Source organism: Notechis scutatus, chromosome 1, assembly GCF_049901735.1.
Source record: "Notechis scutatus isolate UNSWTSFEM ecotype Mainland chromosome 1, rNotScu1.2, whole genome shotgun sequence".
In the NCBI taxonomy this organism is placed as follows: Eukaryota; Metazoa; Chordata; class Lepidosauria; order Squamata; family Elapidae; genus Notechis; species Notechis scutatus.
In genome coordinates this window covers 228,092,672-228,120,351 of record NC_142009.1, presented here as the reverse complement: position 1 = coordinate 228,120,351, position 27,680 = coordinate 228,092,672, and the positions used below count along the sequence as shown (strand labels likewise).

The 27,680-nt window shown below is 38.5% G+C and overlaps 2 protein-coding genes across 2 annotated transcripts; one reads left to right on the top strand and one right to left on the bottom strand.

Moving 5' to 3' along the window:
- Positions 1-2,643: 2,643 nt before the first annotated feature.
- On the bottom strand, positions 2,644-18,734 carry LOC148133218 (olfactory receptor 5AR1-like). The gene is made up of 3 exons (XM_087969792.1): positions 17,823-18,734; positions 8,633-8,695; positions 2,644-2,679 (listed from the first exon to the last, which is right to left on the bottom strand). The coding sequence occupies exons 1-3, from the start codon at positions 18,732-18,734 to the stop codon at positions 2,644-2,646; spliced, it is 1,011 nt and encodes a 336-aa protein (XP_087825918.1).
- A 6,793-nt stretch (positions 18,735-25,527) lies between these two features.
- On the top strand, positions 25,528-26,536 carry LOC113430340 (olfactory receptor 5AR1-like). Its single transcript, XM_087968944.1, is given in 2 exon segments — positions 25,528-25,562; positions 25,564-26,536. Coding segments are annotated over 2 exon segments (1,008 nt in total).
- Positions 26,537-27,680: the final 1,144 nt, after the last annotated feature.

Sequence of the window (27,680 nt, the reverse complement as noted above, 5' to 3'; positions counted from 1 at the left end):
CTTGGAGGTACCAAATTCACCCTGCTGGCTTTCATAGCATATGACCAGTACATGAGTATTTGCCATCCCTTGTGATACAATGTTGTTATGAGACAATTGTTCTGTGTACAGATGGCGCTTGGACGTTGGCTCTATGGCCTGGTGCAGTCAGCGTTCACTCTATAATTGCCATTTTATGGGAATATGGAGGAAAAAAATTATCAACCATGTTTGGTTGTGACATGTTAGCTGTTCAGCAGTTGGCTTGTTCAAACACCTTCAGTAGGGATGCTTTGATGCTAGGAGCAGGTATCCTCATTCTGCTCACCCCTTTTTCCTGGTGCTGGTGTCTTACATGTTCACTTTTTCAACCATTCTTCCTATTCATACAGCAGATGGAAGGCACAAAGCTTTCTCCACCTGCTTAGCCCACATTATTTATTTATTTAGCATATGCCATCTACAGAGGTCAAAATCGCCATAATATGGAGCCATAGATTTTCAATGGGATACATGTTAAAATTCAATATCTCTCAGCCCACTTCACTGTGGTGACCCTGTGCTATGGGACAACTATCTTTGCCTACTTGCATCCCAGCTCCCACAATTCATCCAAGCAAGAGAGGGAAAATGGACTCATTGTTCTGCTGTGTTTTCACACTGATGCTGAATCCCATGATCTACAATCTGCAGAATGAAGTGGTAATGGGAGCCCTGGTCTCTGGAAGGAAAAGTGGAAGTGGAAGAAATCTATGGGTTCTCTACTTCATCGATCTTGTGTGAATATCACCAGAGAAAGCCCTGCCTATCCACCTTCAGTAAGAGAAATGGATAGATTTGCTACAGAGCATTTTTGTGCTGATTTTCTTGGAACGCCTCCTCACTGGAGGTATCTGCAAGGGTGGGATTCAAATTCCTTAAAAACCGGTTCTGTGGGCGTGGCCTAATTTGTGGGTGTGGCTTGGGTGGGAGTGGCTTGCTGACTGGGCGTGGCTAGGTGGTCATGTGACTGGTGTGGGCGTGGCTACATGGGCATGTGATGGGTGGGCGTGGCCATGTGGCTGGCAACCCAAATTTAAGTGGTCCTCGTTTAATAACCAGGTCCTCGCTTAGTGGCCAGTTGCTTAGCAAGTGTTTTTTGTCAGTTTCCAAGGCCTGAGGAACCCTGGAGAGGGCAAGACGAGGTGCAGGCAGCTACAAGGAGGTATGGGGAGGGTAAGGTGAGGCCCGGGCAGCTATGAGGAGCTACGTGGAGGGTAAAGCGAGGCTCAGGCAGCTACGGGGAGGGCTGCAGAGGCCAACTCACATTTCTCTTCTTTGCCCTAATGACTAACTACTAAAAAAGATATACCAAAACAAAAGGTAATTTATTATGTCATGTCTTTAATGCTTTAATAATAAAAAGCTACACAAAACTATATTGTTACAACATTTTAAAATATTAATCAAAAACTGTTACATAACAAAACTTTACAAAAAACAATAAAATTTATTTAAAGTACTCTCAAATTGCTTTTCTATTATCGTCCCAAGTTACAGTTTTCTTGTGTTTTACACGAGCATCATCAGCTGTGTGATGATGTGCCCGTAACCACTTCTTTACTATAGGAACAGGGTCCCATTCTTGCACAGTAAGCCAATTAGACTGATGGTCAGGAGGTTTGTAATATTGGAAACTGTAAGGCGACTTCTGCCCTCTGAACATATTATGTTCATCTGCGAGAAGCCCCTTTCCGCCTTCACTGAACTGACTGCAATAGTTTTAATAATATCTCTAGCCTTTTTAATGCTGCAAGGAACTGTATAATTTTTAGAATCTTTTGTACATTTTCTATGAAATCACGATAATAATTAATATTGATTTCATAATTGAAAAATGCAACCAATTGTCCTTCAGCTGCTCTCCATGGAACCACCACTTCTTCAATGTTCCAATAATCTGGCTCCAAATAATTTAAAGATTTTAATTGATCAATGTCTTTAAATCGGCAGCCTTTTTTTTAAATGTTTGCAATCCATCAATCTTTTCTTCAAATTAGTTACAATGCCTTGTATAAGTTTTTCATGAGGAAATCCCACAAATCAATGATTTTGTATAAAATTTATATTTTTAAAGGTTTCTGAAGTAATTAGTTCATCAACCTTATTTTCATATGCACCCTTTTCCTCTATAAGCATTTCAAATAATCTAATTGATCTTATCACAAGTTTTTCAGCCTTTATAATGTCTATGTTTCTCACTTGCAATGCATTAGAAAGGAGAGATATTTCAGTTAGCACATCAATCATCAAGGCCAAATCATTGAGAAAATATGAGTTTTCAATACGGGCAGCCATACCAGAGTATTTTTTATTTGAACAGAAAAACTGATGTAGCGCTGGATAAGCCTGCCACACAGCTAGGGTTGATCTTAAACTACAGACAGCCCATCTTGGTCCAAAAACTCTACCAATTTTTATAATTTCAATCTCAAGTTGTTCGGAAATTTTGTTAAGTTCAATTAGGTTGTTATTTGATTGATGGAAAATAGAATATATTTTATCAATAAAATTTTGAAAATGATTGATTTGCTTTATTTCCCTAATAGAATCATCTAAAACAAGTTGCAATTGAGAGTTTAAACAGTGTCATATTATAGTATTTGGAGACTTTTTGGCTGACTCTTAGTGCTTACCCCAGATTTTCTCCCAAGCATAACACTGGGAAAAACAGGGGAAATGTACAAGGATTAAGGGTATAAGCCTATTTAGAAGACACAGAGATAATGGGTGAAAACTTAATTGAAAGGGGGATTCTGCAAGGGTACATAAGATAGTATTATTATATTAGAAATAGAAATGAACTTTGAAAATATGGAACAAGTGTGCTTAAAATGATACATAAAATACTCATTGTAATGTAATGGAATGTTTAATAAATAAATGAAATAAAGAGAATGAGAGAATGAAATCAGGAAAGGAGGGGAACATTTTGATTATTATAAATGTGTTATAAAAATTTAAGTGAAGAGGAATATGAAAGAAACATGAAAAAATTATGGAAATACTATAAGTGTTCCTAGAAGTATGATACCCTATTGAAAAGAAATGTTAAAGATGTCAAAGATTATAACTAACATTAATGATAGAGCTGAATTGAAATAGAATAAGTATTTTATTTATTATTGTTATATATATATATTCTCTTTAACAACTTAGTGCATATTTTAAGAATGTACCAAGCAAAATTTGACTGGAAGTTATGTGTTATATTGAATGTTATAATTGAATGTTAAAGGCATAAATTGAAGTTTAAATAAGAGTTGAATGGATAAAAATTAAAAGATACAAAGGTGTCATACTCCAGGTAGTAACTAAAGGGAAAAATTTTGTTTAATGAGAAAAGAAAATATGAAATCAAAACAGGACAGACAAAAGTATAAATATAATGACTAGAAAGATATTGAAACTTAGAAAAAGATATATATAATTGAATTTAGGAAGGAATGAGATCATTAAAAGTAAGATTGAGAAAATTAAGGGAAGGGAAAAATTATTGAGAAAACGTTAAAATAGTAATAAGATATGGAATAGAACACAAAGATGAATATGAAATTGAATTTGTGTCTGTATGGAGAAGTGATAACCCGGGACCATGCTATTCTCAAAAAAAGAAATTTTACTTGTATTATGTTTTGTGAAAACCCAAATAAAAATTTTATTTTTTAAAAAAAAAAGAATCTTGGGAAACTCTAAAAAGTATGATCATAGAAGCCCAGACCAGCACAATACCACTGAGAAAGAAAAACAAGAAATCCAAGAAGAAACCTGCACAAAGATCTCTCTGGCAAATTGAAATAAAAAAAGGACAAGTACAAAAAATGGAAAGAAGGACATACAACTAAGGCAGAATATCAGCAGATAGCCAGAATCTGCAAAGACGAAGTCAGGATAGCAAAGGCTCAGAACGAATAAAGACTTGCAACAAAAGTCAAAGATCATTTAAAAAGTTTCTTCCAACATATAAATAACAAGAAAAAAATCAAGGAAACAATCAGTCCACTAAAGAGAGAAGATGGCAAGGAAGTAACAGGCAACAGAGAGAAAGCAGAACTGGTTAACTCATTCTTTGCATCTGACTTCACACAAAAAGAAACTATAGCTCAACCCACCAAAAACTGTTGCAATGACGAGGCAGTCGAGGTGTTTGATCATGATCAACTGAATCATGATGATCTTTTTTGGAATCTAGTCTTGCATTTATACACATTTTTAGTTATCCTCCAACATTGGTTAACTTTGGTTTCTGCCTGACTTTCGTTATTGTTCAGCATAGTAACTAACACAATTAATGATCTCTAGTCAAAGTCCAACATATGTTTACTTTCTCTCTCTAATCCTCCTTTAGATGAGTAACTTTATTTGCCTGAGTTGTATCTTCTTGGAACCATTCTTTTCTCTTGAGGTTTGCCATCAAAGATAAAGACATTCCTGCAATTACAACTCTACATATCCTCGTTTTTTATTTTAAATGGAGGATTCAAAGATTTATGAATGTATCCCAATTGTAGAGGATTAAGAGAGAGGAAAGCAGGACAAAACAATGCGAATAAATTTAGAATACATTGAATAAAACAAAAGGTTACAATTAATACAATAATAATAATAATAACATAAAAGAAAAACTGTCTGAGCCAAGACCAATCAGGGAGCCAATTGGTTAGCCACTCAAAAGGTGAGTACTGAGCATGGATATTATTTTGAATGTATGATTGTAAATTGTCAAGCTCAATAGTTTTATTCAAAGAATGATAATTTCTGAGGATGAACATTAGTAGCATATTTATCAAAAAAGAACCACATATTAGGATTCTTTAATCTGCCAACCAGCGCATATTGATCCTGTATTAGATTGATCAGAGACATTAAAAATAGGAAAATTGTCAGGATACATATCAGGAGCTATATTAAGTCCATACAAAGAAGCATTAAAGGTACCTGACAACCAATAGTAGTTAGAACAATAACTATAATTCCCTAGCTTTTTTTAATTTGTGCTGAGCAGCATCATAATCAGACCAATTATGAAGCCAAGTGTGTTTAGCGTGACAACAGAAACACAGACCCCTTGTAAATTGACTAACTTTCAAATAACGCCAACGGACAGAATTCAATTGCATAGGGGGTTTAGAAAATAGCCAGGAGTGTGAAATAGATTGTAGTTGTGAGACAATAAATGTAGAAGACATGATCAAGTTAGGGGTAAAAGAAATTTTACCAAATGCCATTGGGGGCTCATAGTATAAAGTAATATTTGTGCCATGGGTCATAAACATATATTGTGCATGACAAACCCACAAATTAGGGTTAAGATGAACCACAGAAGTGTCATTTTGAGCAGAAACACCATTAACCATAAACAAGAAAATACAAAGTAAAATTGTAACAGAATTAGCAGTAATAATAGCAAAAACAGCAGCAACAAGATTTTCAGGAGTCTGAGGTAATGAGGCCTGTTGCAGTTGTTGTTGAGCTTGATATGTAGTAGATTTAACCTGTCCCCAAGTGATGGATTGCGGGTGCTTCAACCTTGGAAGCCGGACTTCTGTGTTCAGATGAAGATTGAAATCCAGAATCGGGTTGTGAAGGCCCTGATGCCATGCCATGATATGGACGAACACAGTGCGCTGGAACCCACATTGTTTGTCTAGTAGAAGGATCTTCCATGGCAGCGTAACCACAACCCCAGGTGATCAGCGGTGTAGGGCCTTTCCAGGTTGGATCTGGAGCTTGGCGATACTTTACCAAAGGCCTTGCTAAAGATTCAGTAGTTCGAAAATGTAAATTAACAGGTGAGTCTGCAAGAGAATCTAAAAAGGTTAAATAATTCCAAGTATATAATGCTACAGCAATGAGATTTTGAATCTTTCGCAGATGGTAAGGGCCAGACTCAGTTTGTAATTGTTTTTGAAGCAATGCCTTAAAGGTATGATGAGCTCGCTTGACCCTGAGAGTTGTAAGGAATTCCGTGCACTAAAGTAATATTCCATTTCTGACAAAATCATTGAAATTCCTTACTAATATAAGCTGGGCCATTATCAGTTTTCAACTGAGAAGGCCAACCCATTATAGCAAAATAGGATAGGCAATGAGAAATAACATCCTTTAAGGATTCATCTGCCTTCTGATTTCCTTCAGTCAAGGCATTAGTAAAGGGAGTATGACTCCGAATGTGTTCTACATACAAAGAATACAAGCGAGTTTCCAAACTATTCTTTAAAGATAAAAACAAGGATAACAAATTCTTATCCAAAGAGAGAGCACAATAAGAAAAGGGAAGAGATTGCATAGCTAAATACACATATTGAGTATCAACAATCAAGTTAATAGGTTGGTCATTGAACAATTGTAAAGCTAAAATCACAGCAGCCAGCTCAGCACATTGAGCTGAAGTCTGTGTGGCAGTAAATTTAGAATACCATTGTTGTTGAATCTGCCAGACGACCACACCCCTTGTAGGTGAGCCATCAGTAAAAACTTTAAGAGCTTTAGAAATAGGATTTCGCACAAAAATGAAAGAAAAGAACAGATTTAAAGTAGTAGTAACCACTATTCTAGGATCCTTGGGTAAAGAATACAATAAGTTTCCCACATATTGAGAAAAGGCTATCTGATATGATTCTGAAATCATCATCAAATGCTCATGTTCAACTTTTGTACAAGTGAAAGCTATGCTAATGAGATCCTGTCCTGTAACATGTAAGGCTCATTTACAACCTTTAATAATCAAATCCTCTAATGCTGATTTGATAAGGATAAATGTTTCTAGGTGGAGTAGCTGACAAATTAATCCATTCATGAATGTTGACTGCCTGTGGAGAGGCATTAGAATAAAGACATCCTGTGGGTAAGGGTTCAGTAGGAAGAATAGCTAAACAAAGTCCTATTGTTAAGGATGTTATCCTGTCCACATATCGATGCTTAAACTTATTCAATATTTCTTGAAGGCATGTTCTTTGAAGATCAGTTAATACAATTAGATCTCCTGGTGATTGTGCTCCCTTCAAAGACTGAAATAAGAGCAACATATCACCAGTTGTAATGTAGAAGAATGGGCATGCCCAATTAATAATGCCAAGTAATTTTTGCCATTGTACTAAGTTATATGATTTCTGTACTTGTAATTCAGGAAGAATTGCAATGGAGCAATTATGAAACATTCTATGTCCTAAGTAGGTATAAGGTTCTACCTTTTGAATTTTGTCTGAGGCTATGTACAATCCTTGTTGTGCCACAGTGTCTGTTAACTCTTTTAACAACTTAGATTCATCAAAATCTGGGGCTGCTATCAATATATCATCCATATAATGATAGACTAAATAGGAAGGAAATTTATTCCTAAAGGGTTGAAGAGCATTATCCACGAAATATTGACAAAGTGTAGGGGAATTAAGCATTCCCTGAGGCAACACACACCAATGATATCATTTTGTGGGCATGCTATTATTAAAAACTTCTCTTAAATCATGAAGGAAATGCCATTTCCCATTTTTCTTTTTTATAACAAAAACAGGAGTATTCCAAGACTAGTAGAAAGTTCTATATGAACAGCAGCCAATTGTTCTTGAACCAATTGTTTTAAAGCAGCAAGTTTTTCCCTTGATAATGGTCATTGTTCCACCCAAACCAGCATAGAACAGAGCCATTTAAGAGGAAGAGCCATCATCAAGAATCAAATGTGCATTAAGAAGAGAAAGGCTATCACAACCCCAAATATTAGTATGTATATCTAGAATGTATGGTTGTAGGAAAAAAAACTTACCAGCAGATGTAACATTAATTTCTTGAACACTTTGCCAAGCAGCTGTAGAACCTCCTATTCCCCACAATGAAGAAACTGTCATTTTTTGCCACTGTACTGGCCAATGTAAAGAGATGACAGTAACATCTGCTCCAGTATCCAATAACCCTTGAAATGGTTGTTTATTTAGGAAGAGAGAGGAGTTCAGCTGATGAAGTAAGCCTACAGATAAAAAAGTTGATCCAAATCCTGCATCCACATGATTACCTATACCAGGAGATGGATTTTCATATAGAAGAAGAAACAATTGAGCAACAGAAGAATTACAAGGAACAACTTGAGGAAGATTCACCCAAATCTGAATCATGAAGATACCAGTGTATTCTGAATCTATTACACCAGGCAAAACAAAACAGCCCTTTTTGTGTGCAGAAGAATGAGGCAAAATTAAGCCAACTAATCCTGAAGGAAGAGGTCCTTTAAATTGAGATGAAACTATTTTAACTTCCAAAGGAAATTTAAACTCACTTTCCTCTTGAGTGATTAAATCAATCCCAGCGCTACCAGCTGTGGCTGGGGAGGAGTGAGAGAGACTGCTGGAAGAGTCAAGTAATATTTGCTTCCCATCTTCAGGAATCATTGTATTACCATTTTTTATTTCTTCTACAAGTCCTCTTGTAAAATTTCCACTAATCCCATAGTCTGTACCTACCTTTTTTATCTCTCCTAAGATCTGATAAGGCAGACCCTCCCATTCTGCTACTTGCAGTCCAAGCTGTGGCCCCTGACCAGGATGATATTGTACTGGACAAACAGACAGTAATTCTGCAAGTTCTGTTCCTGAGACAGAGGCATCATTTTCACAATTCTCACCCATTTTCTGAAAAGAAGACTGAACAATAGAGTCAGGAGGCTTTTGCTCTGTATCTGCAGAAGCTGAGGGAATGGAAGACATATATTCAGGTGAAGAAGGGGAACAAATGACAGCATTAGTATAACGTGAAGGTGGAGGTGTTAAAAGAGAAACTTCATTGTGACCAAATTTTTCAATTGCATGCCTACATAAATGCCACACCTGCAAAACTTCTATTTCTGCTCTAGGTTCAGTATGCAATGTTTTCCCTATACGTTCCCAATCAGTTAATTTTAAAGACCCCTCTTTTGGATACCATAAGCACTGAGCTGCAATCTCCTGGACCAGCCTTAAGAGATTTTTCTCTGGTACCTGAGTATTATTTTTCTTCAACAAATAGCCTAATTCATCTACATGCTTCCTTTGTTCCTCAGAAAGCGAAGACCCCATACTTACAGAAACCAAAAATGGTTGAGAAACCTCAAAGGGTTGAAGGTGCACCAAATCCTTGCTGGACGAAGTAAGAGGGTCCCTGTTCGGGCGCCACTTGTTGCAATGACGAGGCAGTCGAGGTGTTTGATCATGATCAACTGAATCATGATGATCTTTTTTGGAATCTAGTCTTGCATTTATACACATTTTTAGTTATCCTCCAACATTGGTTAACTTTGGTTTCTGCTTGACTTTCGTTATTGTTCAGCATAGTAACTAACACAATTAATGATCTCTAGTCAAAGTCCAACATATGTTTACTTCCTCTCTCTAATCCTCCTTTAGATGAGTAACTTTATTTGCCTGAGTTGTATCTGCTTGGAACCATTCTTTTCTCTTGAGGTTTGCCATCAAAGATAAAGACATTCCTGCAATTACAACTCTACAAAAAACATAACTGTAAAAGACAGACCAGAAATAAAAGTTAAAATAAGCAAAAAAAATAGTAAGAGAACACCTGTCTGATCTTGATGAAAACAAATCACTGGGGCCTGATGGATTACATCCCAGAGTTTTAAAGGAGCTGGCAAAGGTCATCTCAGAACCACTGAACCATATCTTTCAAAAATCTTGGAGCACCGGGGAACTACCAGAGGACTGGAAAAGAGCTGAGGTGGTTCCCATCTTCAAAAAAGGAAAAAAACAGACCCAGGAAACTATAGACCAATCAGCCTAACATCAATACCCGGGAAGATACTGGAAAAGATAATGAAAAAACAGATCTGCCAACAGCTAGAAACAAGTAAAGTAATAACTAGCAGTCAGGATGGGTTTGTTAAAAACAGATCATGCCAAACCAATCTTATTTCATTCTTCAACACAGTGACTAAATTAGTAGACCAGCAAAATACTGTGGACATAATATATTTAGATTTCAGCAAGGCATTCGATAAAGTAGACCACAACCTACTTCTTAGTAAGCTAGAAAAAAGTGGAATAGATAGCACCACCACTAGATGGATTCGCAACTGGCTGGCAAACCATACTCAACGAGTAGTCCTTAATGGGTCTAAGTCTACATGGAGTGTAGTGGGGTGCCACAAGGTTCCATCTTAGGCCCAGTACTCTTCAATATCTTCATTAACGACTTAGATGAGGGAATAGAAGGGGAACTTACCAAATTTGCAGATGATACTAAGCTGGCAGGAATAGCTAACACCCAAGAAGATAGGCTCAAGATCTAGATGGATCTTGACAGACTAGAACACTGGGTCGTATCTAACAAAATGAAATTCAATGTAGAGAAAAGTAAAGTCCTACACTTAGGCAAGAAAAACCAAAAGTACACATATAGACTGGGTGAAACCAGGCTCAATAGCAATAACTGTGAGAGGGATCTTGGAGTCTTAATGGACAACCAGCTAAATATGAGCCAGCAGTGTGCAGTAGCTGCCAAAAAACTAATGCAATGTTAAGATCTATTAACAGAGGGATACAATCAAGATCAAGGGGAGTACTAATACCACTCTATAAAGCCTTAGTAAGACCACACCTAGAGTACTGCATCCAGTTTTGCTCACCACATTATAAAAAAGATGTTGAGACTCTAGAAGAAGTACAGAGAAGAACAATCAGGATGATTAGGGGACTGGAGGCTAAAACGTACAACGAACTGTTGCAGGAACTGGGCTTGGCTAGTCTAGTAAAGAGGAGGACCAGGGGAGATATGATAGAGGTCTTCCAATATTTGAGGGGCTGCCACAGAGAGGAAGGGGTCAAGCTATTTTCTAAAGCACCTGTAGGCCAGACAAGGAATAATAGATGGAAACTGAACAAGGAGAGATTTAGCCTGGAAATAAGGAGAAACTTTCTGACAGTGAGAACAATCAACCAATGGAACAGCTTGCCCTCAGATGTTGTGGGAGCATCATCACTTGAGACTTTCAAGAAGAGATTGGACTGCCATTTGTCAGAAATGGTGTATAAAATGCAACTTACAAAAATAGGCAGGCAACTTCTTGTTACATTGTTGCTGTTATACATTATCTGTTTCTGCTTAAATCAATATTTAGCAACATCAGTGTAACAAGAAGTTGCCGCTCATTTTGGTAAGTTGTTTTTATTTATGTATTTATTTATTTCTTTAGTATCTGTTTTGTTTTAACAAAAACAGATACTAAAAAAATAAATAAAATACATAAATAAAAAAAGCATCTTACCAAAAATATAGCCAGCTACGCCGGGTCCTCTTCAGTCTTCAAGCTTGCTGCAGCGAGGACAGCTGGCCCAGGAGGCAGCACTCAGACAGGCTGGCAGCAGCGGAAGCAGCGGTGGCAGCAGGAGAAGGTAGGCGACTGTGGGCTTGCTATTTTGCCTCCTCACTCACCAATCAGTGGTGGGAAGGCAAGGGAGCTACAATGGAGGCTGAAGGAAGATGGCAGCAGGTGAGGCAGGGAGCGTTGGCGAAGGGCAGTGGGTGTCCTGGGAGTTGGCACTTGACCGGGGCTGGTGGCGGCAGGTAGGCGAATGGGTCGCACTTACTGATCCATGTCTTTGGAGGCTGGGATAGGCAGTCCGAGCAGGTGAGGATGGCTAGCAGCAGCGGTGGCTGGGGCTTGTGTCTTCTTTAATGGCAGCTGCCACAGGAGGCAGTCCAGGCGAGACAGGCAGGCAGGCCTGGGAGGCAGGCCAGCCGGGCAAGGGCGGTTAGTGGTAGTGGTGACTGGGGCTTGTGGCTTGCCCCAGCAGGGCATCAGAAGGCAGACAGCGATGGCTGGCTGGCTAGATAGATAGCTGGCTGGCTGGCTGGCTGGCTGCTGCTGCTGCTGCTGCTGCTACGGGTGCTGCTGTTGTGAGCAATGGCGCCGGGCAGGAAAATTTTTGTAGGTATCGCACATGCACTATAAGTAGGGGTGGAGTGGGCACAGGAAAATGAGGCAAGGATAGCCACACATGCGCAGTAAACAAAACCCGGTTTTTGGAGTGGAGGAGTGGAGGAGAGTGGTGGGGGTGGGGCCAGCGAAGGGAGGGGCGGGCGGGGGAGAGAATGAGGTAAGGTTTGCCATGCATGTGCGAAAAACATCACGCATGCGCAGTAAAAAAATCCCTGGTTTTTGGAGCTTAGGAGCGGCAGAGAGTCGCAGGGGCGGGGCCAGCAAAGGGAGGGACGTCAGGGGACAGAATGAGGCAAGGATTGCCAAAAAATGTCACGCATGCACAGTAAAAATAGGTTTTGGCCCGTAGGAGTGGCGGAGAGGGGCAGGGCCAGCCAGGGGCGGTTTTACCGATTCTAAGAACTACCGGTGATGTTAACAACCGGTTCTATAGAACCGGTGTGAACTGGTAGAATCCCACCCCTGGGTACCTGTGTTTCAAGTGAGACAGGTCATAACACAGATGAATACAGAACTTTAAACTGGTTGACAAACTATTGAGCAGCTAATGCTATTGCTTCATCTTTAGATTGTAGCTACATTTCTTGTATTCAGTTTTTAAATGTTGCATATATCTTTTGGAGATTCCTTTTTGCTGCAGCTCAGCTATTGCAATAAATGTAAAATACATTCATAAGAAGATTGTTTGATTTATAATTTCAGAGAGAAAAATTGCAACATTTGGGGAAGCTAATTGGGGAAGATCATCTACTGACAAAAACTGCTCCAAAACTAGTAAGTTGGATATTTTTCCCAACCCAAGTCAATCCTTACCATTCATCTATTGACTCTGTTCTAACTTTACCGTTGGATGATAAGTTCTATATTATGCATGTGTAATGTATGAGAAGCAAAGTGATTGGCTGAGCCCTCCAGCTTCACTATACACCCTTTCCAGCACATCACCATCAATGACAATCCCAACGCAGAAATAGGGCAAGTGTGACTATACAACTCTGGACCTGTCCACATAGTCAGGTTGATGTATGTCAAACTATCATTTAAACAAATTACCATAGCATAATATACATATATGATTAATGGCATGATAAACGAAGACTGGAAGCACACAGTACTAGTACAAAGATTATCTTCTTACCCTTCTAACAAAGAAAATAAGGAACAAAATGGGTTCGCTCGGGATTAGATTTCACACCCCAAAGTAGTATGCTACTAATACTTTTTTAAAAAATTAGCACTGCTTACATGCTACCATAAATATTTCTTACTTGACTAGCAGGTATTTTGAAAGACTAAATTATTGTCCACTTCAATTCTTAAAAACATTTCCAGAATAAAGAATATCCTGTTTTACAACTCGTTTTAGAGGCTTTTTTTCCTTCTAGGCAAATATCATCCCAGTGATCAGTTCTGTTTAAAATTTTCCAAAATAAATTAGGTTCCTCTGACAGAATGCTGCTTGCTGTCCCTTCCTATAATTTCTGCTTTTGTGATACTTTGAATTTATCTTTCTGTTAATATAATATCAATGAAGAGACATGTCATTCTCTGGGCTTACTAGTGTTGCATTAATAATTATTATTACTATAATTGTTATTATGGTCTTCATTGGCATCCTCATCTTTTCTAGTTTAGAGTTAATCAATAATAGTGTCTTTGACATGCCTAGCTAAATCACATTGTGTTTCATCTGTGAATACCAGTACCCCTTTAAAATTCAAGTATAGCAGCTGATTTTTTAATGTAATATGAAAAATGATATCTTTGGATGGAGAGGATTCCTTTGTATTAGAACAATCTAGGAGAGATTAATTAGAACTATTTATGTGGGTAAATACACTGCTCAAAAAAATAAAGGGAACACTTAAACAACACAATGTAACTCCAAATCAATCACACTTCTATGAAATCAAACTGTCCACTTAGGTAGCAACATTGATTGACAATCAATTTCACATACTGTTGTGCAAATGGAATAGACAACAGGTGGAAAGCATAGGCAGTTAGCAAGACATCCCCAATAAAGGAGTGGTTCTGCAGGTGGTGACCACAGACCACTTCTCAGTTCCTATGCTTTCTGGCTGATGGTTTGGTCACTTTTGAATGCTGGCGGTGCTTTCACTCTAGTGGTAGCATGAGACGGAGTCTACAACCCACACAAGTGGCTCAGGTAATGCAGCTCATCCAGGATGGCACATCAATGCGAGCTGTGGCAAGGTTTGCTGTGTCTGTCAGTGTAGTGTCCAGAGCATGGAGGTGCTACCAGGAGACAGGCCAGTACATCAGGAGATGTGGAGGAGGCTGTAGGAGGGCAACAACCCAGCATCAGGACCGCTACCTCTGCTTTTGTGCAAGGAGGAACAGGAAGAGCACTGCTAGTCACTGCAAAATGACCTCCAGCGGGCCACAAATGTGCATGTGGCTGCTCAAATGGTCAGAAACAAACTCCATGAGGGTGGTATAAGGGCCCAATGTCCACAGGTGGGGATTGTGCTTACAGCCCAACACCGTGCAGGACGTTTGGCATTTGCCAGAGAACACCAAGATTGGCAAATTCGCCACTGGCACCCTGTGCTCTTCACAGATGAAAGCAGGTTTACACTGAGCACATGTGACAGACGTGACAGGGTCTGGAGACGCCGTGGAGAACGTTCTGCTGCCTGCAACATCCTCCAGCATGACCAGTTTGGCAGTGGGTCAGTAATGGTGTGGGGTGGCATTTCTTTAGGGGGCCGTAAAGCCCTCCATGTGCTCGCCAGAGGTAGCCTGACTGCCATTAGGTACCAAGATGAGATCCTCAGACCCCTTGTGAGACCATATGCTGGTGCTGTTGGCCCTGGGTTCGTCCTAATGCAAGACAATGCTAGACCTCATGTGGCTGGAGTGTGTCAGCAGTTCCTGAAAGACGAAGGCATTGATGCTATGGACTGACCCACCCATTCCCCAGAGCTGAATCCAATTGAGCACATCTGGGACATGATGTCTCGCTCCATCCACCAACGCCACATTGCACCACAGACTGTCCAGGAGTTGGGGGGTGCTTTAGTCCAGGTGTGGGAGGAGATCCCTCAGGAGACCATCTGCCACCTCATCAGGAGCATGCCCAGGCATTGTAGGGAGGTCATACAGGCACATGGAGGCCACACACACTACTGAGCCTCATTTTGACTTGTTTTAAGGACATTACATCAAAGTTGCATCAGCCTGTAGTGTATTTTTCCACTTTAATTTTGAGTGTAACTCCAAATCCAGACCCCCATGGGTTGCTAAATTTGATTTCCATTTATAATTTTTGTGTGATTTTGTTGTCAGCACATTCAACTATGTAATGAAACTAAAGGCCCAAGGGCCAGATGCAGCCTGCAGGGTGCTTAGATCTGGATCACATGGCTGCCCTGGAAACAGTGAAGGACCAGACCGCAGTGCCTCTGCCAGCAAAAATGGAGTGTCGGGGCTGCGAGTGGCCTCCCAAGCTCCGTTTTCAGCTGTGATGGCTTCCTGCAACCCTCTGCCAATGAAAATGGAACTTGCTCAAATTAATTTTACCCAGACAACACACTGGTGAAATAGACACTGAAATTTTTGCTCATTCTATATTTAATAAAACCAGAAAATTAAATTTAAAAAAAGAAGAAGAAAAAGGAGCTTGGGAGGGCCATTTTTGCTGGCAGAGCGCTTGGGCCACCACAGGCGCCCCTGACATAAGTGACATCAAGCTGGCCATTCCCATCCCAACCATGCCCCCCCTGGCCCCACCGAGATCAAACAAAATCCTAATGCGGCCCTCAATGAAATTGAGTTTGACACCCCTGCTCTACATAAGAGAAATGAGAAATATTTTGGGAGTTTTAGTTAGCATTTCTTTTAAATTAGAATTCCTGAACAATTGGGAATATCATGCATGAAATTACAACTCCAATTTGTACTATGGATTACAGGTGTTTCTCAAGGTAACATTGTCAAGGTAACATTAGGACAGATTGCATCCTAAATGAAGAGGCCAGTTAACAATATATTAACATAGTTTTATTAGTTTTATTGATCATGTCGCATCAATTTAAGTTATAGAAATATAATTATGATGATGATGGCCACCCATATACTAAAGATAGTAGTATTGTTGGCCATTATGGGAACCAAACTATGAGCTCATTAGCACTGCCACTTTTGAATGGAAGTGTGGCAAGTGTCTTCCCAAATCTATTCCCAATGTTTCTATAATATATTTCTCTCTTGTTAACATCTCCATGATGTGCTTTGCCCTTGTCATGGCCATTGTGGCTTAACTCTGAATGTCATTCTTACTGGCTATTTTGAAACTCTATTCTTGCCTAAGATCACTGATCAGGACTGCTGGCTGCTTCTAATTAAAAATGGAGCTCCCAGAAGATGTAGGAGGTTCTGAAGTGAAACAATGAAGAGATCTGTAATAATTCTAGTAAGAGATTTATTTCTAATTCATTAATTATTTTATTTAAATTTATTGGCTACCCAGCTCTAGTGGAGATCTGAATAAAGCACACATAACAAAGACTGATCATAATAAGACCATGAGAAGATCAAACATCTGTAACTTTTCAATGCAGTCAAACAGAAGCCGATAAGGAGATTATATGTAGCATAAGGGGGAAAAATGTATTTAAGGTCTTGACCAGAAGATGTTGAGGCTTATACTGGGAGGGTGGTGGTGGCTAAAGTTCTCAACTAACTGTTCTCAGTCCTATCCTCTATTAATTGATATAATCTTCAGTACTTTTGATGGAAATTAATTATATAATTTATAGGAGTAGCTTCATTGACCTGTCTAAAAGCTCTTACTTCTGAATCGGTGTTGGTGTTATGAAAAAGAGTGAAAATTGTTTTTCTGCCAAGGTTCCCAAAACGCTTTTGTGGCCCTGTCTCTTTGGTTTCTTTTTCCTATGTAAAATGCTCCAATCATTTTGTTGCTTTGAATATTTAATTTGTTTTTCCTATTTGTATCTCAGTTTTTAATACAGCCCTATCAACTGTTGCAACTTGTAGAATTCTATAGGGATTTTACAGAAATCAGTTCATTATTCCAGCTCAGGATTTTTTATGCTTTGTGAATTACATAAAAATTTTCCTACTTTAAGGGGGAGAAACTCAGATTTTAAAAAATATTTTATTTTATGTATTTTGACTGGATATGCTTAATACAACTCTTTGGATCATTATCCCTCCGTATATGTTGGACTCCAAATTCCATGCCTTCTAATCAATATTGCCGTAGACTGGACAAGGGTGAGCATATAGTGTTTTTTTCCCACAGAAAGAATTTGGGTATTTTAAACATAAAGGTGAAAAGTATGGTTAAATATAAAATCTGACTGAAATATTTGGTTTATTACATGTTAAATACTTGCAACACGACAAATTCAGAACTAGTAACAACTTTTAATTTATTTGCAGAGAACTCTGAATGTCTATATATAGGCTTTCAGCCTGGGGCTTTCCACAATCAAAAATTATACAGGGTTTTAAACCTGTGATTCATACAATTAACCATCTTGCTTTATGAAACTAGGGACTCTCATTTTCTGGACTCTTGCTATGCTATCATTGTTTGTGGCTGAAGAGTCTGGGAAGTGGCTAAGAGCCGGCAGTCAAAGTTTATCTGATTAAATTGAAACAATTTCAGCAGGATTGAGACTATTGTTAGTTAAGTCTACTATGTTAAATAAGATGTGATTGTTATTGAGATAATATTCCAATGTATAAAAAATAACAGAACATTACGGTACAATGTATTTCTTTTACCGAGTGATGTCATTCCTCTTTAGAAGGGTCAGAGGTTAATTCTGAATGAAATTGTCCCTTACATTTATTTGGGTTTCCTGCTTTTAAAAGTCCATACGATGCCCACTGATTTTACCAGAGCATCTTTCACCTCCTTGTTCCTCAGGCTGTAGATCAAAGGGTTGAGCATGGGGATCACAACTGTGTAGAACAATGAGGCCCATTTATCTTGGTCCATGGAATAGCTGGAGGTGGGCCGGATGTACATGAAGACAATGGTCCCATGGAATATCCCAACAGCTGTCAGGTGAGAAGCACAGGTGGAAAATGCCTTGCGCCTGCCCTCAGCGGAGTTCATTCTTAGGATTGTAACCACAATATAAACATAGGATATAAGACTCATACAAATGCTGCATGCTTCAATGAAGCCATCAATGATAAGCAGCACAAGCTCATTAACAGAGGTGTCAGAACAGGAGAGTACAAACAGTGGAGGCATATCACAAAAGAAATGATTAATAAGATTTGACCTGCAGAATGTGAGTAGGAATGTAGAGGAAGTGTATACTATTGTATCCATTAAGCCTATGCAATATGCAAAAGCAATCAATTGTTGGCAGAGAGTTTTGGACATTATCGATGAATAGAGTAGTGGATTACAGATGGCCACATACCTGTCATAGGCCATCACAGCCAACAAAACACACTCTACGTCTACAAAAAACACATAGAAAAAGAGCTGAGTAGCACAGGCATTGTAGGAAATTATTTTAGTTTCACTTAATAAATCAATCAGCATTCTAGGAGCAACAGTTGAGGAACAACAGAGATCAACAAAGGAGAGGTTGCCCAGGAAGTAATACATGGGTTTGTGAAGTTGAGTGTTAGTGCATATCAGTAGAATCATCCCAATATTCCCTAACACAGCAATGAGATAAATTAAGAGGAAGATAAAGAAAAGAACAAGTTGCATTTTGGGATTGTCTGTGAATCCCTGAAGAATGAATTCAGTAATGACAGAATCATTTCCTTTATCCATGATCTTTCACAATGGGTGCTGGGTTCAGAATATTAGCTGAATATGAAATGTCTTTTTTTAAAAATCTATCAAAGGAAGGAAAGAAGATTGGCTTTCTTTAGAGTTCCATCTATCTTGGCTTCTCTACAAAAATAACCATGAGGAGTAGGATCATATTTCCACTGTATTTATCTAAATCAGACATGTCTAACCCATGGCCCAGGGACCGCATGCGGTCCTGGACAGCTAGTAATGCATCCCTACCAAAAACCCCAAATCAAGGAGGTTTGCTATTTATATACATGAACTATATTTTACATTTTATATGTGGCACAAGACAATTTATCTTCACTAAATGCAGCCCAGGCAAGCTAAATATTGGACATGTTTGAACTAAATGATCATTACATTTGCATTAAACAAAAATACAAGACAGAGCAGTGTGTACAGCTATTCTAATGTTTATTTCATTTGCTGAGGCATTGTATGTGAGAATTCATATTAATACTGTGTGCTAGTTGTGTGACTATTTTTATAAAAATCTATGATGGGATATGTTAAAAATATTATATAAATTTTGAGTTGCTGATAAACCTTTCCCCTTTTTTCTTGAGAAGCCTCTGAATTAAAAATAAATAAATAAAATAAAATAAAATCACCTGCGTTCAGGGTACTGGTAGATTCCAAGCACTTTCATATTTCTTGTTTAATGCATTTGGCTGTCATATTTTGTAGATGACGTGTTTTAAAAGCTATTTTCATTGAATGTCATTGCTATCTTTCTGATTCCAGAGTATCTTCTGAATATGTTGAAAGCGCTACTGATATTTATATGGTTCCAAATATGGATGGAAATAATTTCATCTGAAAACATCTAAGCTGAGTGCAACAACTTCTCATCTGATGTAGTTCTCTATATATTAATTATTTCCTACAAAAATAGTCCACAAATATTTTAATATACAGATTACTAAAACCTCTTATTTGAAGTCCTTTATTTTGTCTCAAATCCAGAGGCAAATAAGAGGTTTTAGTAACCTATGTAGTAAAATATTGGTAGGTCAGTTTTCACTGGTAAGGCAGCATCCAAAAGTAACAGAACTGGTTAGACAATTGTAAATGATTAAGGGCAGAAAGGGGGAGCTGTCTACATCTCCTGCTTAAAAAGTAAGAACAGTGGACTAACTGGCTGAGATGCTAAACTATCTCATGATCTATCTCATGATAGTTTAGCAATTCTAAACAGATGCCAGAGAAAACTATCCAGTTAGAAAGTGGGGTTAACTTGTTACCATTTGGGGGGCAGGGGAGAAGGTGTCTCCTTGCCCCCCCCCCCAATTTGTGAAAGATAAAATGAAAAACACAAGACCACTGCAACTGTGAAACTTCCTTGCTTTCCAATGACTGGACACACCATAGCATAGAAGAGAACCATACACAATGTTTCACTGCAGCACACACGTCACTTTATCTTTCTAACATAGGGTCCTGTACAACCCCCCTTCATTATGGCACTCTTTGTTGAAGGGATCATTACAATTGATTATCTTTTTTTCTCTCTCTTATATTACTAGAAAATAATCCTTTTTAGCACAGTATAGCAGAATACATCTGTTAATATTCAACATTGTTGTTTTAATATCTTAACATGAGTTCAGAAGAAATCTTGATCTTAATGGTTCAATCCAGGATTCTCAAACTTTGCAGAATCACAAATGCACATTGTGGACAGTATCTGTGATATACAGATTAAAATTCAGTTCTTAAAAGTAAGTTCTGTATTTAGTTCTTCCCAACCTTGACATTAATGAAATCATTAGTTTTATTTGTGGTGGTGTGACAAACGAACTTGAGAACTACTGATTTAATCATTAAGTAATATCTTAAAAATGAATGTTTAAGGCAAGGGTTAAAAAGTGGAACATTGGTATACTGTGCTAAGATCAACGGCAGATCAGTTTGGTATCTCTTGTATTTTTACAAATCTATATTATAATTAAATAATTATAAACAATTGCTATTTATAGCTATTGCATCTTTTTAGGAAAAAAATGGGCAGATTGTATTCTGGGGAAAAATAGAAAGGAGCATTAAATATGTTCGCAATTTTATCTTATATCTTATCTTATCATCTTATTTATAAAAATAATAATACTGAAATGCTATATTATACTGAACTAGGCTACACCATATATATCATATATACCATAATATATACCATAGTTTATATTATAGACACATATATTTATACCATAGTTTATATTATAGACACATATATTTATAACTTTAGTAATCAAGTTATTCTGAGAACAATGTGAATTAGAACCTTGTCAATATATGAAATCCACATAAATTGCTATGGCTTTTACGTATGAAAATTGTAAAGGTAAAATATGAAAGTCTGCCTTTAGAACCAGTACATGTATTAAAAATCCTTCCCTGAGTTAACAAACATACCTGATGTTGATGGAGTTTTCTTTCTTACAGACTCTGTAAGTAGGCAAAAAGATCTTATATGTCTTTAGAGACCATCTGGGACATGTTCCCTGATGGACTTCAATATATCTTTTAGATACAAACACCAAGTACCAATAATTAACTTTCTTGCTTTGTTGTGATTTAATCTTTTAATTGCAGGTTAGTTGCAACTGAATAACATTTAGGGAATTATTCCCCCCGCCCCCCAAAAATTGTATTATCAAATTGAATCACTAGTTCTAAAGTTTTGTATCAATTTTTTCCACGGGTAATGGCCATTCTATCAATCAATGTCAGAATTCCTATCAAAATGGAAGATGACCCTACACATTGTCCTCTTTTTTCCTTTCTCAAGAAAACAGTGGGTATTTCAGATAATAGATGAAGAAGGTCATCTGCATTCAAGTGCACCCTGACCAATTGATTGCAAAGTCTAAAAACATGACTGATCCTTGAGAAATACATATAACATACAACTTACCATGTTATTAAGTTAAAACAGTAGGCTTTAATACAGGCTACGTAAGAATACATGTTAAAAGCAAGAAAGCAAAAAAAAAAAAATAGCCAATGGCTACTGATTGATTGAATGAATGAATTTATTTGCTGCCCATCTCTAGGCAACTTCCAGCATTAAAACATTAAAATCCTAACATAAATATCTTAAAAGAATCAAAATAGAAATACCAATCAAGATAAAATATAGTTAAAAGATGGGGAGGGAGGGAACAGGATGCGTGGAGGGGGTGGATGGGATTGCCTCTTAATTCAGCAATCACCTCCAATTGATGCTCCTCTGTTATGGGCCCAAGCCCTCTCTTCAGGCTCCTGTGGAAGGATAGAAGGGTGGGAGCCAACCTCACATCTGGGGGTAAATAAACCTAAAGACATTTCTACATAATAGTATGAATATGCATGCCTCCTATGCTGAACTTGAAACTGACTTGAGAAATTGCTGTATTAATTCCAATTTTTCATCAGTGATGCCAGTCAGGCATTCAATCCAGACCAGGATTCACCAACCTTTTGGACCTCAGGGACCACCAAACTCATAATCTTAAATCCCGTAGAGCAGAGACCCTGGGAAAATCCCCAAAAAAGTCTGCAGGAAAATTTCTCATCCCGTTTTCCTATCAATTGGTCATTCTTTATTTGGGATCGCAGGATACCGTCTCCAAGCTCTGTTCTCAGGGGGAGAGAGAGAGACTTTTGGCTTCATTCAAGGAAAGCAGCAGAAGCAGCAGAAGTCTTTCTTTCTCTCCCCCAAACTCCACCAGAAATGAGTCTTGTGAGACTTGTCGCACCAATGCAGCCTCTTGCACCCAATTTAGAACATTGAGAATGTAGATTAATAGATTGGAAGGGTTAATGGCTTTTGGCAGCACATCCAGGCTCTTAGTTTCCCTCTCAGCTGCTGAATTTGCTTTTTTTTAAAAGGGGAATGACTGTTTTGAGTCTTGGAGCAGGATGCCTTGCAGGGTCCCAAATACTCATTTCTAGCAGAGTTTGGGGGAGAGAAAGAAAGACTTTTGCTGCTTTTCTTGCATGCAGCCAAAAGCAGAAGAAGAAAGAAGCGGAAAGAAGCAGCCAGTGGTGGCCAGGCAAGATGCGTGGGATGAGTGGAGCAAGTTCCCTCCCTCTCCTTTTTCCCCGCCTCTCCTCACTACCTTGTGTTGTTTGCAATGCAAGCGACGCAAGCATTGTGTTCCCACGGGCCATATGGGCAGCGCAGCCTTGTGTTCCTGCGCAACCTGGATTAATTGCTTTGGGGAGTGCTTTGTGGGTGACATTTCTCTGCTCCATCACTAGAAGCTTTCAAAAACAGTGAAGGAAGTATACCCCAAAGGGATATATTTTCCTATTTTCCCCACAAAAACAACCCTGTGAGATGAGTTGGGCAGAGAAAGACTGTCTAGACCAGCAGTTGCCAACCGGTGGGCCGCAGCCCACTGGTGGGCTGCAAGAAAGTTTTGGTGGGCTGCAGAGAAATCTCACCACCAGAGCATCCCCCAAAGCAATTAATCCAGGCTGCACAGAAACACAAGGCTGTGCTGCCCACATGGCCCACGGGAACCCACCCCACACTCACTCCTTACCCGGAAAACTTGCCTGCTAAATTGCTATTTTTTCCAACCATCAGCTGTTCTGCTGTGCCGGGAGATTTAGATTAGTTAGGAAGCAGGAAATGGTTGAATTTCTTACTTTCTAGCTCATCTTTAGATCTTTGGCTCTGCTTTTAAGTACAGCTGAACCTCCCTTAGGACTGAAGGTTCTATTATTCAGTGCAGACTCACAGCAAGCAAATTTTATATGACAGACTGAGCTAGCCGATGGCAGATAGATAGATCACTGAATGATTCTGTGAGCAACTCAATCTGCCTGCCTGCTTTGCATGATTTTGGGTAAAAGTTGCTCTTTTTTATAAAAAAAAATCAATATTTACATACATGGTGTGTTGTGAGTTAATTTTGTGAGTTTGCTTGCTAGCAAATTTTATGAGTTTGCTTGCAAGCAAATTTTATGTGATAGATTGAGCTAGCCGATGGCAGGTAGATAGATCTCTGAATGAATCTGTGATTCTGTGAGCAACTCAATCTGCCTGCCTGCTTTGCCTGATTTTGGATAAAAATTGTTCTTTTTTTATAAAAAATTCAATATTTATATAAATAGTTATAATATTTACATAAAGCCATGCCCAGCCAGTCACATGACCACCAAGCCACACACACAAATTAGGCCATGCCCACAGAACCAGTTAGTGGTCCCTGGGATTTAAAATTATGAATTTGGTGGTCCCTGAGGTCCAAAAGGTTGGCAACCCCTGGTCTAGACGAAGGTTAATAAACAGTTAATTGTCTATAGAGATTCTCAGTCATCCAGGCCATAGTTATCTCAAAGATGCTTTTTTCAAAAGGCAACTGGATTACGTTTTTGCTTCAGGAAAAAATGTTTCACACTTCATCCAAGAAACTTCATCTATTCTGACAGAATGGTGGGGTGGATGATAGGATTAGTTCTAACAGGATGGGAGTGAGGAATGGAAGGATCATATTTCTTTGTAGTCATCTGGTCATTAGCATTCTTTCTGGGAGCCATTGAGTCTCTTGGAGGTTTATCTGTGCCCTCGGGGTCACCTGAATCAGAGTGCAAATGGCAGTGGAATGTTCTTGGAACTGCTGAAAGGACTGTGTTGTAGACATGAAAAAGGTGTTCTGTGGTTTCATATCTCATGTCCACTACAATAGTCCTCTATATCCATGTTCTGGATAGAGAGGACCATTGGTTTGGGTAAAAGAGGCCATCTATGTTAAAACTGACCAGCCTTGTCTCAATAGAGGCAGAGGGAAAAGGCACACACCTATGATAAGACAACAATATGATCCTTCCATCTCCTACCCATCAGTTCTAATCCTTCCATTTCCACTCCACATCATCCTTTCAGAACTGATAAGGTTCTTGGATGAGAAGTGAACCATTGTCTTCTTCAAGGAAAAAAACATTTCTTCTTCAAAAAAGAAATAGTCCAGTTGCCTTTTGGGAAAAAAAAACACCTTTGAGACAGGTTAATTGAATATCTCTACCTTCTATGTTATTTGTCTCCACATAAAAAGAGATTCAGCTATGAACAAAAGCAAGAGACACCCTAAGTACAGGAAGGTATATCACTTGAGAAATATGGAGGAAAAAATTATGAAAAAGCAAAAAATTGTTTTCTTGCACCTTAAAAGGACATGAAGTTCCATATTGATAGAATATTGAGAGCAAGACTCTTTTAAGGGATGGTGAAATCTTAAATTTGGAACCCAATGAATGGTGTGGGAATTTCATGTACTCTGCTACTGTCAATTTACCATCTACCTTTTGAAGGGGATATTTGCATAAAAGAAACCTGAAATAGGAGACCTGGAGCCTTCAAATGATCCCCCTTTCTAGGAGATAATGCAAAGTTCCCAAACAGATGGAAGAAGGAGAAGTATGGCTGCCAGCAGATATAAATTAATTAAAAATTGACACATACATTTATAGCAACAAATCTACTGTAGTAATCTATCAATCTGCAACCTTCACATAACTGGTACAGGTGATAAAGTAGATGTATTAGAATAATAGAGAGAGAGAGACTACATTTTTGCATAATAAATATATTGCAGCTAGTAAATATGCTTTATACTGACTTAAGTATGGTCCTCTTCAAATAAATCCTGATTATTGTTGCATGAAGATAGGAACAGGGGTGAAACTCTAAGTAATATAATTTTCTTTTTCCTAATAAGCAAGCAAAAAGACATTTCAGGATCAGCAAATCACCTGAACCAAGCCATCTACTCAGCAAAACATGGATAAAGAAAATAGTTCTGCCTTTTCTGAATTCATTGGGATTGAAAGATAATCCCAAAATGCAGCTGGTTCTTTTTACAGTCTTCCTCTTGGTTTACGTCATCACTGTATTAGGGAATCTGGGGATGATTCTGTTGATTTTCACTAAACCCCAACTTCACAAACCCATGTATTACTTCCTGAGCAACCTCTCCTTTGTTGATCTCTGCTGTGCTTCAACCATTGCTCCTAAAATGCTAGTTGATTTATTAAGTGAAACTAAAAGGATTTCTTACAGTGGCTGTGTTACACAGCTCTTTGTATTTGCTATCCTTGCAGATGCAGAATGCCTTTTGTTGGCTGTGATGGCCTATGACAGATATGTGGCCATCTGCAATCCACTCCTCTATCCAACTGTAATGTCCAAAAAGGCCTGCCAGCAAATTATCTCTATTGTGTACTTTACAGTCCTGCTAGATTCAATGATACAAACTTCCTGTACATTCCAACTATCTTTTTGTAGTTCCAAAGTTATCAATCACTTCTTCTATGATGAGCCTCCACTTCTAATGCTCTCCTGTTCTGACACATATATTACTGAGGTTGTGCTATTTACTATTGTTGGCTTTGGTGAAGCAAGCAGCATTGGAATGATTCTTGTATCCTATGTTTACATTTTGGCTACAATCTTGAGAATGCGCTCCGCTGACGGCAGGCACAAAGCATTTTCCACCTGCGCCTCTCACTTGACAGCTGTTGGGATATACCACGGGACAATACTCTTCATGTACTTTCGGCCCAGCTCCAGCTATTCCATGGACCAAGACAAATGGGTCTCATTGTTCTACACGGTTATCGTCTACATGCTCAATCCTTTGATCTACAGCCTGAGGAACAAGGAGGTAAAAGATGCTATGTCAAAATCTCTTGGCCGTATCTGGGTTTGGAAAGGGAGAAACTTCCTTTTACATCAACTTGAAAAGGTAGCCATTGGGGGGTGGGTGGGAACATACAGAAGATCTATCTAGAAGGCATGGTAAAATCATGTAAATTTTTAAATATGTGAATTTTTAAAGGCAAATTTAATAGACAACTTAATAATAATCTCTACCAGTTAAAAAAAGAGGAAATTCAGTGGAAATAAGAATACAGGTATAATGTGTCTTAACCAAGTGTGAAAGCCACAACCTGTCAGCTAGTTTCTATAGAAGACATTTGTGGTCAACCTAGGGAGTGTTTGTAGTTGACCCCTCTAGCTCTTGCTGATAGGTGTTAAAGAAATGCTACTATATGTCATCACATCAAGACATACTTAAATACATAATACTTAATTCTCCTTTTATTGTAATTTTTAATTCCTTCTATCTCCTTCTAATGTCCAATATTCAGGGTCCCATCCTATCATTTTTTAAAAGATCTCAAAATAAGAGCATGTTCCCATGAAAAAGGGTCTTATAATTAATTCCTATGTCTTATTTCAAATTCATCTGGATCTTTAGTCCATTTGCAATATTCCAAAATCAAGAAACAGAAACAAGAGTCACAAGTTGGGAAGCCAAATGGTTGTTTCTAACAAAGACTGCAACCAAGGCAGCTACTGAAATCTGTCTTTTGACAACTGGCTGTAATTACTCGTGCTTTGTCAAGTGAGGAGTCTCATTGAGAACCATAGTTCTGCTTGCCTCTATAGATGTCTAGACCTAAAGCTTGGCGATTGTGCCTCATCACCTGATTGCTCCAGACAAGGAGATAACTTGAGATCACCCACAAGCGCTCCAAATAGTTGCTCCTCATAAGGGGGACCACAAGACAGGAGATGCCTGTGGTTGATCAGAATCAGTTGAACCCTAGCTTACCGGATTCTGAGGTTGACACAGGATCAGATGCAGCAACATTGTCAGAGTCAAGGTCAGAATTGTGGCTCATAACAGTTATATTTAAATTTTCTTTCATTAAGGTCTGAATAAAATTCACACAGTGCTGTAAAACTTGTTGGTCCAAAGGTCTCTAATAGTGGAAAAGCCGTTATCATCAAATTTAAAAAAGGAATTGGAAAAGAAAATATAAGAAATTAGATAAGATAGTATGCATATACTACCTCATAAGATAGTATGCATATACTACCTCAACCGATCCACCATCACCCAAGACTAGGCATGCACGCCCCTAACT

Bases quoted from the DNA above. Each gene is read 5' to 3' on its own strand.
- LOC148133218 (XM_087969792.1), bottom strand. From the start codon at position 18,734: ATGGATAAAGGAAATGATTCTGTCATTACTGAATTCATTCTTCAGGGA. The intron at 8,696-17,822 runs GTGGGCATCGTA...CCATTCCCTCAG, and splicing joins AAGATGCTCTGGTAAAATCA to CTTCTGCAGATACAGAGCAA. The intron at 2,680-8,632 runs GTGAGAATTGTG...TGTTTTTCCCAG, and splicing joins GTCTTCTTTTCAGAAAATGG to TGTTATGCTTGGGAGAAAAT.